The sequence below is a fragment of the Brachyhypopomus gauderio genome, chromosome 12 (genome assembly GCF_052324685.1).
Source record: "Brachyhypopomus gauderio isolate BG-103 chromosome 12, BGAUD_0.2, whole genome shotgun sequence".
NCBI lineage: Eukaryota > Metazoa > Chordata > Actinopteri > Gymnotiformes > Hypopomidae > Brachyhypopomus > Brachyhypopomus gauderio.
Genome location: NC_135222.1, coordinates 8,225,608 through 8,239,704, shown reverse-complemented (window position 1 = coordinate 8,239,704; position 14,097 = coordinate 8,225,608). Strand labels below are relative to the sequence as shown.

At 44.9% G+C, this 14,097-nt stretch overlaps 1 protein-coding gene across 2 annotated transcripts in view; it reads left to right on the top strand.

Moving 5' to 3' along the window:
* Nucleotides 1-14,097, top strand: part of igf1rb (insulin-like growth factor 1b receptor) — a 55,274-nt gene that overhangs the window by 23,650 nt on the left and 17,527 nt on the right. The window contains exons 3-4 of one of the 2 annotated variants that reach the window (XM_077024837.1): nt 12,798-13,101; nt 13,880-14,016. In XM_077024837.1, the coding sequence (XP_076880952.1) occupies nt 12,798-13,101; nt 13,880-14,016 (441 nt within the window). Of the gene's footprint in view, nt 1-12,797; nt 13,114-13,879; nt 14,017-14,097 lie in introns of both variants that reach the window. The other variant, XM_077024836.1, reaches the window with a different exon arrangement.

Here is a 14,097-nt window from a genome sequence, read left to right as displayed (position 1 = left end):
CACAGGTGAGTTCACACAGTCCTGGGAGATGAAGTCAACAGATAGCTCAGGATGCTTTGCGTAATGTGGGCGGGTGGACCGGTCAGACACGAGGGGTGGAAAAAGGCTTAGATTTCTCTTGGCAAGTTACCCCACCTTACTATACTGCTTGCCTCCATCCGGGATACTGTCCAGCACTGATAAAGAGCTTTTTCTATACTCCCTTTTGTCTTCAAAAGGTTATTCATTTAAGGGGGGAATACCTGTCTGCTCATTCTGGCAGTCTGAAGACATTCTCTTCTTACTTGGTCTCTGTTTGAAATGGGTGCTTAAAAACCTGATGTCATATACAGATGGATTTTGATATATGTTGCATTAGAACAAGAAAAACGTCTTGTACTTGTAAAAAAAAAAAAACAAGATATCCATTTCTGTGATGCCAGAAACAAACAGAATGGGTCGTTACATCCTGTTAATTCTATGAATTGTTTAGGCGTATGTTCCTTATCTTTGAAGTTGGCTAGTCTTTTTTTTTTCGTTTCTTCTGGGTGTTCTGGAGACATTTGGGTGCAAACAGGCTTGTGTTTCTCGGGTAGACGAGGTCCCTGGTCCTGGACTTTGGCAGCATGCTCTAGCATGGAAGTGTTGAGATGGGTACTTTGTACATGAAAGGCATGGTGGAACCCAGCAGAGCGCTCAGATGCCTTCACCAGAGTAATCAACATTCTGAAAAAGAGTGAATCAGCCTTCTGGGAAATCAGCCCATACTTTCAGAAAGACTGGCTCATTTGTTAGGCTTTAAGGTGTGCGTGTACTTTCACAGATGTGATATTTTGAAGGAAGAAAAAAAAAAAAGACATGTTGTCGCCTTCTCAGTTCTGCTTGGCTAAGCACCGTCAACTTACTTGATATTTAGGGGATTAACTGTTCCTCTGTGTGTGTGTGGTTCAAAGGTAGTGTTTAATACACCTACCTGACTACATCTACGTTCACCTGTCCTTGCTCTCTCTACCCTAGTTTGCTACTTGAATGTCCAAGGAGAGTGTGGTATCTTCACAGTTCTGTACAACTGCACCCCCACCCCCTCCGGCACAACCAACAATTCAGTTCCCCTCCAAGTTTCACCATTTCTCACTCATCAGTGTGTGCCAAAGACAGTGTCGTGTTATGTGTCCTCCCCTGCGTCCCTCCATCAGGCCCGACACACTACCCAGCTGTCCTTCCCTGAATCGACTGCGCTTCCTCTGCCCCCTGTGGCAGTGTAAAAGATTGCAGCTTCACCGGAGCACTTCAAACCTCGTTTTGGACACGTTGCGCAATAAACACACGGGAATCGGCCCGACTGCTCCTTTGTCATTCCGGACCCCCTCCGGCACCTCCCTGGTTCATAAACGCGCCAGCAGAGCTAATCCCAATGGCTGGACGAGTTCTGTCTGACTCAGTGTGTGCACATCCTGTGCGGGCAGGAATGGAACACCTGTCTGGTACAAGGATCAGCCTATATGATTCAGATGCGCCTAAGCCGCACGCTGTTTATTGCCACGCTACATGCCACACCCCCCGCCCCAACACAACCCCCTCCCCCCTTTCGGAGTCTGAGGCCTAGCAGAAAGAGCAGACGTGGCGTGCTAAGCCTGCTTGGCCAAGTTACTTGCGGGTTATTAGGTTGTGAATCAGTGTCTGATGCTATTTACTTTCCCTGCATTAGACTTGGCATCCTAAATACCTCAATCACCTTACAGGCACTGTGTTGGCCTGTTTTATAGACTGTTTATAGGTGTATGTCCCTGGGTTACTGCAGTACCTAAAAACCATAGTAATCCTTAAATGTGTTGCTGTATTGCATTGGTACCTCATATTAAACTAATTTATTATTAACAAGTAGTTGTCTGAAGTTTCTGAAAGATATTTGGCCCACAATACCCACATTTAACCTATGTAAAGATTTTTTAGGCTTTGTTTTCAAAATCAAAAGTTGATTTTGTACATGCAGACGCTATAAATGTTAAAGCAGCCACTCTTTGCCCAAATGCATGTAGCAATAAGATGCTACAAAAGATGCTACAAAATGGTGGTGCCCCAGCCGCCCCTACCGTCTCTCTCCACCCACATCCACTGTCTGTCTCAGTTAGGTTTGACACCCAGCAGCTTCCTTTGGCATGCTGGAGCAGCGGTCCTCTCTCCTCTTACACTGACGCCATCTCTGGATGAAATTTCATTTTTGTGCCGTGCCCCCCGCGAGAGCCCCACGATCAGCTGAGCCTCAGTGGCCTTAAACAGGTAATGTTGGAGTCAGCCGTGCAGTCGAGCAACCAGATATTAAACAACACCCAAAGCAGCGTTCTCTGGGGGCTTCCCGATATCCCATCATCTTGTGATGTCAGTGGATCTGCCAATCATATCAATCAGCTTTTGATCAGAATTAATATTTTGAATCTGTGTTAATTAGGCAGAAATGGGCATTTTTGTTGCATTTGTATATCAGCTACTTTTTAATATTTTGAAGTGCACCATCTGAAGTAAAAACAAAAAAGTTCAAATAAAATGCACCCAATACCACACCATATCAAATTAATAAATAGGAACATAATTGGCATTGCTGAGAAACCTTTCTAGTTGAGTAAACTGGAAATTCCAGGCCATTTGCTTGGTTAGTGCTGGAAGTCCTGTGTCACTGCTTGCATTATGGCAATTGTGGAACAAGTGTGAACTGACCTGTCAACCTTTCCCGATGTCTAACCCATCTGGTTTACCTCTGAGATGATCAGAGATTCTTGTGAGGTTATAGCATTATTAAAACGTCATTTGGAGCAGTTATAATACTATTTGATTTTAATAGTGTGTATATATATATATATATATATATATATATATATATATATATATATATATATATATATATATATATATATATATATATATATATATATTTGTATCTGTATATAAGATCAAATCCACACGTGTTCTGCAGTTCTTTAACTTCAGCGCTTCCGAGCAGAGTGAGAAGAGGCTAGCACTGGGTTGACAAGGCCGTGGCGAGGGGCACATCTGTTCTGACCCTGACCCTCACTCGGACCGCCTGCTCAGCGCAAGACCTGCCTCTGTAGAGCGCAGAGAGACTGAGAGCGGCGGTGCCATCTCAACGGGGCCTGTGGGTCCAAAGCTTGGGGAGCTTGGCACCCCACTCTGCGCCTTGCTGCTTAATCAGCACACATCTTCAGAAGGGCAGGCCGCCGCCCACCATCTCTTCCCAGTTTCGGGGAGCAGTTCACTGCCTGGAACATACTCCGCAACGTCACTCACTTTACCCTCTTTATATCCCCCATTTCGGTCTCCTTTTGTCCTTGTGATACACTAACATATTATGGAACTGCTTAGGCAAGCAGTACTTATTTGCTTTTTGGTACAAAAGGATCAAAATCAGTGTTCCTCCTAGTTTTAGTGAAAGTGAGGAAAGGGTATTATTAGAGTAATATGGTAATATGGTGTTACTTATCCACTCCCTCACTGTGGAACTGCATAAAACACACGTGTGGCAGAGCTGAATGTCGGATGGTTCATTTTCTTTGTTATACTGCAGTATCGGTGATTCAGCAGTAGTACGTAGACGTTGTGATTATAGTGTTCACACTGTGTGAGCGAGTGCTTTGTTGTTAGACCTTGTGACATTGAGTCAGTCAGTCCCAGGCCAGGGCTAAAGGCTGTTTATTAAGAGGCCCTTGGACTAGTCGAATGTAGCAGTCCTTCATCACTGAGGGCACAGAGTGGGGGCCACTGAACACTTCGCGTATTGAGGGCTGGAATCTGGAAGTTGTTAGGCAATATTATGGTAAATTGTTAGCTGTCCAGCTGTCTGCTTTGCAATAAACGGCCAGTCCTCATTGGTTGGAGTGTAGTCATGGAGTTGCGGTCCTTATTAAGGGGGTTTTATGGGGAGCAGGGCCTGTTACTAGAGACACAGGGGAGCCCTGGTCTGTCTCACTGTGAGAAGTAAGCTATGGAAGTGGAGCCCTGTGATAGGCTCTGATTAAGAAGCTGGAACATCAAGTCTGTGTTATACATGGCTCTCTATTGGTCGAGGCTATAGGCCACATGGGAGTAATGCAGAAGGTGGGGCCGTTGTTTCTTACCGGCCTGTTCTTGCTGTGGCTACACAATGTGCTGTTTTGTTTATTCATTATCATCCCAATATCATCCTTAACAAAACTATTCTAACAAACAGCTGTATCGGTATGCAGACGTGCCCTCAAATCACAGAACGTTTTGTTGTGCCATCACGCCTGCTCTGTCCAATCTCAGATGTGGGTGTTTTGATGAGTCATGGCAGTCACATGCACCAACAAAACAGAAATCATATTCATCAGAATAACCCAAGCCGGTCTTCAACCATGACAAATGAAGGGTTCACCAGGGTGTTTTTAATGTGTTGCGAGGCATATCGCAATCCAAGTGTGCGGGAATACAATGGCAGTATAGCCATATGTCCTTAAGTTGTTTGTTTCCGCACCCTTCTCCAGTGCTGCCAGATGCTTGGCTTCAACTCTTCGCTGTTCATATTTCAAATGATTTCACTTTTGTTTTGCTGAGCCTTAGCACCTGAGTGTTTGGTTCCTGCATGTCTCCACAATCTTCCCTCAGTTAGTTACCCTGTGTATTCTCATGTAAAACTTTACAGACTATAATTACAAGCAGCTCTTGTTTATATAAAGTGTTTGGGTGAGCAGGACGTTCAGGCAAACAGGAAATGCTTGTACTTTGAGTAGCTTATCTTCAGTCCTTTTTGTCTGAGAAAGGCACAATTTGTTTTGTTGTCTGCGTGCCTCGACATGTCGGTGGTAGCGCTTTGCTTGAAGTTCTGATTGTGAAGCTACTTGAAGTCAGAGGGAGCCAGTCGAGAGGGCGTGAGCTGCACCCAGCTCTCTGCTGGTGAACCCAGGAGATGTGGTTGGATCTCCGCTGGTGTGTGACCACCATGTAGGCGGGATGTAAGGCCACCTGATGATGTCAAAAGAGCAGTCCCAATTCTTTAACATGATTGCTCATCGACTTTGGAAACATTATGCATTTATTGAATTTATCTAAAAATTAAAAATAAATTAGATTAAATCTGTTGTTGTAGTACACTGCACGACTGAAAACGGCAGTTATAAATTAAAGGCTGGCCCTCTGCCAAGATCCAGAAGCAACGGAAATTTAAGACTGAATAAAAATGATTTAGGCCAACATAGTAAATACTAGTAGAGTTACTCACTTGTGACAATGTAATTTCCTAAAGGTTTAGCCAGAAACACCAGCCTGTTTACATAGTCTGCTTTCAGAAAGACCACAGGCAAGTGACAATATCTCCACCTCTGCTGAAGACCCCTTTCTGAAGAAGAACTTGAGATGCTCATGTACTTCCTTGTCAGATTGGAGAGTTGAGGGTAGAGCTTTTGGTGTCTCTGAACATCCGGTGTCCTTGTCCAGAAGGAGGACTCGATATGTGGCCAGCTGCAGTTGTAGGGCTGTGGCCGGCTGCAGTTGTAGAGCTGTGGCCTTCAGTGACCTTCATGCTTCCTAGGGCTTCTTCATCGTCTTCATCGCTGCTGTCAGGGAGAGATCTCTGAGCTTGCTGTGTTTTCAAAGGACCAGGGCAGTGGCATCTGTTGCTCGAGCACATCGTCTAGCCTGTCTAGACCCCCACCTGCTTGGACATTGAGTCTGTAGCAAGTATGCAGGCAGGTTTGAGAACTTATCACCACTTTTTCACCAACTGCAAGAGAAGCAGCTGGCTGGCTTCTTCCAGAACGCAGTATCAATGCGTTCTATGCTAAATACATATCGAAAAAATGCATATGGATTCAGTGCACACGCTCCAGAGGAAGGAATTCTGCTCATCTATGACCAGAGGGAGTCTGGAAGCATATTGCAGAACTCTGGTGTAAAAAGGTTAACCAGTCTCTTGAATCCCTTTTTGCTAATAGTTCTAACTAGCCACATGTCTTTTGCTAGTAGAACCGTGTGGTAAGGCTGTTTCGTGGTAAAGACGGCACTTAATCGATGACTCTTCTGCATTAGAAGGAGCTGAAGGGGCTCTACTTTTCAGTTTTTTTGTTCCTTTAAGGTTAGTTATAGACCATGTTTTACTTGAACATCAGAATATTAAACAAATTGGTTGTGTTGGCTTGTGATGCGGACACCACCGTTCAATAAATCTTGCACAATTAGTTATTTTTGTTCCTTGTTCCTTGAAACCCAAGTGTTTCCGAACAGCTGAATTGGTTTGTTGACCAAAGGTTCTCGTTCCATCGTCTCGGCTCGAGCAGAGCTGAACGTGCCCCAGCCTGGCGGTGAGGATGTCTGGGTGCGTAGGGAGGGGCGACAGTGCACCGCTGTAACGGCGAAAGCTGCGCTGAATATATAACACGAGAAGACAAAAAACGAGAATATGGTTGCGTAATGTGGCTTGATATGCCTTTTTGTCTTGCTTTCATGACTGTTGGAAGCCAAAATCATAATTGAAAATCACCCAGCCCTCTTGGGGTGCTCTGTGTCTGCAGCATCCCCCTCCCCCCGGACCAGCACGACCCAGGCCGGTGCTGTTCATCTGTCTGCCAGTGGCATTTCAGCTGACAGTGATCTGTCTGTGTCCGCAGCACCTACAGGCCTTCGTGCTGCCGCGACAGACGGGTGAGGAGCAGGTCACGGAGGAAATGTGATCCTTGTACTGCACACGCCGTCACAGTCTCGGAAGTAGTTGGGGCGAGGCAGGAAGTTCACACGGCCGTGTTTTGTCTCGGGGTGGGGGGGGGAATTCCACCATCGCTGCGCTCAGCTTTCCGGATGGTGGACACGCTAACGAGGTGGATACAGTAATACACCCCCGGCAGCATTCAGCTCGCTAAGTCGTTAAGCCCCGCCCCCCGGATCTTCTTCCTACCGCACCTCCTCCCAGAAATCCCGGACTTCGGGCATATTACTGTGCCTTTCTTGCCTCTTGTGCAAACTGCTGGGGATGGGGGGATGGGGGATGGGGGTAGGGGGGGTGGTTGAGGGTGCAGAAAGGACACACTGTGCCAGCAAAATCAACCTGTTTTCCTCAGACATGCTGGTTCATTGCAGCCAGGATGATGGAAAGACCACGGACCCACATGGCGTGGCCTCAGTTAATATGGAAGCGAGGCCAAGGTGACAATGTTGAATGCTGAATCAAAACAAAAACCCTCAGGGCTTGTGTGTAGTGGTTTTGTCTATGCGAGAGAGAGATGTGAGCACGAGCGTTTGTTTGTGTTCATGGCTGGCCTGGCATAGCTGTCCATAGTGAAGGGAAACAGCTCTCTAATTTTGGCTTGGCGTTAACGAAGTTAGCTGCCCGTGGCCGTGCTAGTTAGATCTTTTTCTTTCACAATTTTCCTTTCTTTTTTTTGTGCAGGACATGTGTCTTTCCTCACAGTTAGTCTTATTATGCTTATTATGACAGTGACATCGAGTGAAATCAAGATTACAACACAGTGGAATCAAGATTACAACACTGTTTACTTCAACCACCACTCCCTCCCCTTTTCCCCTCTTAAGAACCACTGTCATAAACAACACTGTGCTGTGACCTACATACATCTCAGGAAAGCACCACTAATTAATTAATAATAATTCATAGTAATTTAATTACTTTTTTAAATGAATAGTATTTATTACTTTTTAATTAAAAGCTGGAAATTTCCTCATAAAAAGTTAACTGGTTATGTTTTTTTTTTTTTTTTGCCTATGCTAACCAGCTGTTTCTGTACTATATAAATAGTAACCTAAGTCACATTACAGTCCTAATGGTGTGAATGAAAAGGTCTTTCGGCTTGCTGCAGTGAGTTGATCTCATTTTCATTTTCTGCACCAGTGCTGCCTCTAGCCCCCGGTGCTGAGAGACGCAAACGCTGTTTTCAACCGCGCGTCCAGCAGCAGGCTAGGAGACGTTTGCTGAATCCACCAGAAGCTGGTGCCTTCCGTCATTGTTCAGGGATTCTGCTAACGAATGTTCATCAGCTTTTTGTTTTGCTAAAATGTGGTAGAATAAACAAAGATGAACCAAGGTGCCATATTTTAAGTGCTTTACGTCATGGCAAACGGTGCTTTCGGATGAAACCATGGGCTAGAAAACCGAGCTTGCACCATAGGCCCGCAGAAGAAAGAGCTATTTTCAGAGCAGAGTGGGCTGACGAGTTTAAATGGCATGACAGTGGAGCCAAAATGGAGTAGAAGGAGAAATGAGTTGCACGCTTTGCGGGAAGTCATCTGGTGCTCGTGCATCGCAGCTGTTGTGCCGGACACTCTGGAGTGTCTGGCTGTTGCATTGTGAACATTGCCACGGAAAGTAAATATTCGTTCCAATGTTTACGCAAGACAAATTGGCCTCGGCTAAGCTGAAGGCCACTGATTTGTTTGCAGGTTAAAAACACATACACTTACAGACAGAGACATATTGCATGCAAATCGTATTTGTTTTTGAAGAAGTATTTTAACTGTGGGCGTGTGCATCTGCGCAGTAGACATATTTGTGCATTGGGCCAAGTGTCAGGAACTCACAAACAATAGTCCCACCATTCTAGCCTTGGGCTTGTGTGAACGCCCTGCCCTGTTGTCACCGAATGCCAGCAAGGTGAGAGGAAATAGCACAGACACATGCACCCGCTCACCGACGTGTCTGTTCCTCAAAAGAAAAAAGAAAAAAAAAAAAAACAGCGGCTTCCCCACAGCCCTGCGGTCTGGAAGCCCCCGGCCTGGTCTGAATGCGGTATGCAAAACGGCGTGCTCTCTGGAAGGAAGGGTCACCCACTTCCCACTCCGAAAGGCCACGGGATGTGCGAGGGTGCCGACTGGGGTGGGTTTATGTGTAACGTCCCCAAAAGGGCTGTGTAGGATCACCGTGCGGTTGATCATGGTGGCAGCATGGAATACCGGGTCTTGAATAGGGCTCCAGAACCTGCACTGATGCAGCACTGACGCAGCATGTTCTGTGATCACAGAGTAGCGAGAACAAACACACACACACACACACACACATTTTCCATGCCTAAACTGCACTCAGCAGTGACCAGCTAAAGTGTTCGCAGGCAGAAGCTGCTTCTGTAGCATTTCCAACCCCTCGAGCAGTCTTTGTGGATTTAATCTGGATTTAATCTGGCTGGGCTCACCGGAGCTGATGCAGACAAAGTGAACTGAGGCTCAGGTCCTGGCCGTAGTCTTCCTCAAGTCGTGCCATATTGGGCCGTTACGCTGCAGGCATCTGCAGATAACGGAACTGCCTTGGCGAAGCCACGCCTCCAACTCCGCCTCTCCCTCCACACTGGGCCGTGGACGGCCCTTCTGCTAAACCATTGCGGTACTGATTTCTTCACTATGAGCGTCCGTGAAGACCCCTGCCTGCTGAGAGTGGTTATCAGTCATGTTATCTTTACGCTCCGCCATGGCAGTAGATGAGAAAATATGCTTATTTTTATTCCCCCAATTTCGTCATGTACTTTATCTGATGGGCCCATAGACATTTAGTAGGTGTTCTCATATCCCTTGACGTGCCAGTCAGCGTTGGATTCCTTAGACACATCCAAGAATACTCACTGCCGATTTGTGCCAATTTTAGACATATCAAATATGATTAAGTAGAACATGGCTAAATGAAAAAACTATTGTTAAAACACTGCAAGTCATTTAGTTTTCAAATACAATATGCAGTATTTATTATTCAATACAATATTTTATATTAATTTCGCTTTTTATTTATTTACTGTAGCTCTTATATTAAAATGACCCTTTTTATGTCTTGAATGTGAAACTGGCTCTCATTTTCTATTTTCCTCTTACTGTTGTTTGTTCCACAATGATAGTTTTCCTTAACTGTGAGTCAGGACATCTTCACCAACTAAGCAATCGTCTACGGTTGATTGCTTTTTCCTAAATATACATGTAGCCAATTGTTGAACACGTTCTGACGTAAAAACTATGATGGGCTTTTGACAATGTAGATAACAGATAAGTAGATGAAATAGATGAGAATAATCTGACACTTTCAACAATAATTGAGTCATTGTAACAAAAAAAACCATACATCAACCATTATCTCCTTTTGAGTAATGAATTATCTTAGGTTTTGATGTTGTAATAATAGCATCCAATTTTTACATTCAAATTCCATTAAAATACTAATCCATTTGGGTGTTTAAACAGAAGTGCAATAATGTTTTGTTATTGTTTTTATTTTGTATTATGCAGATCACCACGTAGACGTATGAATTCTCTTTGCAAGGGTTAAATTATAGATGGGATTTTTACCATGGTAAACCTGCTTCAAAGTTTGCATGGACTGTTTCCAGGCGTGTAGGTAGCTAGTCAGGTCACATTGAAGAATGCATTGGTTGGAAATGACACATGGCACTCCATACAAGAGGTCCTGAGGGTGTCATCACTGAGAAGGAGCTATCACTCACTGTGTCTGCCTGTGTTTGTACACCGACTTCTGGAGCCTGCCTCATGCCTATCTACATCTTTATTGTTTCCTGTTCCTGTTCATTTTCTCTTTGTGCTCTCGCTCTCTCTCCTCTACTCGCTCTCTCTCTCTCTCTCTCTCTCTCTCTCTCTCTCTCTCTCTCTCTTTACTCCCTCTCTTTCCATTATGTGCTTTCAACTGCAGTGTCAAAAGTTGGTTAATTCCTTACAGGAGTGACTAACTGAGGATGGCACTGCATGGTAAATTTTCATGAAAGCTTAGGTAATGTGTAAATGGTGAAAATATTTACAGTTGAACCTCAACTTTGCCATCAATACTTAAATTGGAATTTTTTAATTCATTAATGTATTTATTGCAAGCTTGCTGTCTACTACAGAAAATCGCAGAAGAATAGAGGAAAAAAAGTTTTGCAAGTCATAAATGACATGTATATATATATATATATATATATATTGATCTGGTTTCTCATTTCATAAATGTGTACACGTCATAAAACAAAGTTTGTGAAAAGTCGTTTTGCTGAAGGACTGAGGACTATATTCTTTAGGGATGTTGCTCACTGACTGGGGACTGTGAGAAACAGTGATGTCTGCATGTGGCACAGTGCTTAAACTTCATCCACAAATGCTCCCATAATCCTTTCCATGGTGGATTCTAGATTTTTCTATGACTGTACACCCTACAGGGTTATGCTTGAGTTTAAGTTACATTTGAAACCATCCACTCCTTTCACACCATATCACCCTCGTGGAGTCACGACGGTGACGTTTTCAATAGCTGCTGGGCTCCAAGCTGACTGACAGGTGTTCCACTGTGTCTCTGGGTAAGTTTAGAGAGGTCACCCAAGTTCATTCTGATGGAATGTGGTCGGTGGCTGGAGCTGTATCTATTTCTTTTGTTCTGACAAATGATTGGTTTTAACAGATATCCCTCCCACCCCCAAACGTCTCCAGGTATCCCTTTATTCAGCTCACACCGCCCTAATGCCTGCCCTTGGCCGCTTTGTAGTGTGTCTGTGCGTTTCTCCACCTACAGCTGTGTTAAAGTGCACATGAGAGCGGGGCTCTTCTGAATGTAGGCCATTCTTGTGCTAAAGCTGGTGTTTTCCTTGCCGGTGCTCTGACCTGAATCAGTTTTTCCTCTCCCCCGTTACAATGCGCACTTATTTAGAATGATAGCAGAGGACTCTGGTTATGTTATAAGTAGTCTTGGTTGGCTGGAATCTGTGGACTGGATTTATGTGTAAGCTGGTCCAGGGCTCTTGGTATTAGCCTACATTTGCTCAGAGCTGTGCCAGATTTACCAAGAGGTCTTGACGAGAGGAAAGCTTGTTACCAGTGCTTGAACAAGGGTTGCCTTTGACATGGTAGTTCTCTGACTTTTAAAAAACATTAGACCTGTGTGCGTATGTGCGTGTGTGTGTGTAATGGTGTTTCCACCGTTGTGGATGAAGGTAGAGACCGTGACCTGCGTCACAGGCCTCATCAATACATGTGTTCGTGCTATAGAAGCTAGGGAATGTAGCCTCTGTAAGGTATACATGAAATGAGAAAACCAAAATTTTTATTCTGTGCCAATTTTTTTAATGTAAATTTGACTCCAGCCTAAATCCAGATAGCAGATTAAAATATGGGTCGTTGCAATGATGTTATTGAGATTCGACAATTTGTCGTTGTTCTTAGTAAATAAGATTTTTAAGGTATATTTATTTATTATTATTTAATTAAATAGCATGTATGCTTACACTTGATGTCTTAAATTTATAATCATTTTCCTTCGGATTGAAAAATCAGGTAATGAAATAAACTTCCAGATTAGCGCCGATGTACTAATGTACTTGTGCTGATGTACTTGATACTGGATAGATCTGTGAAGCATGTGGATTACTAACCCAGTCCAACTGGTCCCAGTTGGACAGGATTGATAACTCAGATGTTCAAAGCTGGGTTCCTGTTCCTAGAGTTGTAGCTTCCTCACAAGCATAAAAGCAGAGACACCTTTCATCCCAGCGCTCGGCTAACAACTGGCTTTCTCCTTTCCTGGCATTGCAAGTGGCGCCTCTGGAAAAACCAAAGCAGTCCTCTCAGATTACTGCGGCAGGTTTTCTGTGGCTTCGGTTGCACTTTGATGGCAGAATCTTTAAGCTTATTTAAGTCTTTCAAATCTATTTTCTCGTTGGCCTTGTATTTCATGCACACAAAAAACACACAAACAACAACAACAAACAAACAAACAAACCACACTGAACATGCTGAGAAAGGTGCAACCTGGCACGCGATTGCCATGTCCGTGTCAATCGCAGATGTTCACTTCTCCCTCCCCCTGCCCTCCCTGTTTCCCGCAGTGTGCCCAGAGCGGTGCGGGCAGCGGGCATGCACGAGCTCGGGCGACTGCTGCCACCACGAGTGCCTGGGCAGCTGCACGGTGCCGGACAGCGACAGGGCGTGTGCCGCCTGCCAGCACTACTACCACGAGGGCCGCTGCGTTCCGGACTGCCCGCCAGGCACCTTCAAGTTCGAAGGCTGGCGCTGCATCACCATGGACCTGTGCGCCCGCATCCACCTGCCGGACTACGACCGCTTCGTCATCCACGGAGGGGAGTGCATGTCGGACTGCCCCCCAGGCTTCACCCGCAGCGAGGGCCAGAGGTACCCGACACCGTGCGTATAATCCTCAAAGGCATTGTTGGGTCAAATAAGGTCAGCCTTTGGTCTCTGGGCCAGCGATCTTTGGAGTGAATCGGTAGACTAATGCAAAGCAGCCCCGAGTTATTTTAACCTCTGCGGACGGTCGGCGCATTATTATTACATCAGCTGGCCCATCCTGGTCCATTTAAGAGGAGCCCTAGGAGTGAGCCCTGATGCACGCCTCCAGCCTGGTTCGGCTGCACTGCGGTCCAGCCCCGGCAGCATCAGCCTCAAGTAGGTTATTCCAGTAGAGCGGCGGGGCCTAGGAAAGCAGAGCTTGTGCAGCACACCACTCGTGTGCTAAGCCAAGAATAGCTATTGGTAATTCAACAAGGCCGTTAAGAGGCATTTAGCAGACCACTCTCTCCGTTACATCGTTGCATCTGTGGTGGGCTGTGATGTTTGAGTCTATTAACGAGCATTTTTAATTTGTGGGCAAGGTTTTGACTTGCTGTGAGGTGAAATTTAAGTTTGACTAATGGTAATGCCTTAGCATTATCTGTTCTTAAAGCAAACTCTTTTATTCCTGCAACTAGTTCATTATTTCACTAATTTCCAAGATTTTTTAAATAAATGGCTGTATTACTAATCTAATGCAGTCTAATGTAGAACTTGAAAATCTTTTATTTTGCCAATTGGTTCTGTTTGAAAAGTCTAAAAACCTTAAATATTTATTTATTAATATTGGATAATGATGATAATTTGTTGTTTTCTTAATTTTTCTGTGCCTGCCTTGCAGTATGTTCTGCAGTGCCTGTGATGGCCTATGTGACAAGGTCTGTGAAGTGAAGGTCATCGACTCCGTGGACGCTGCCCAGTCCCTAAAGGACTGCACTGTTATCAAAGGCAACCTGCATATCAACATCCGCCGTGGCAGTAAGTTACAGGGGTCCAAGCACTTCTCTCCGATCAAGTGCAGTTTGAACTTGTGAGCAAAGTTTCCACTGTTCTCTTCCC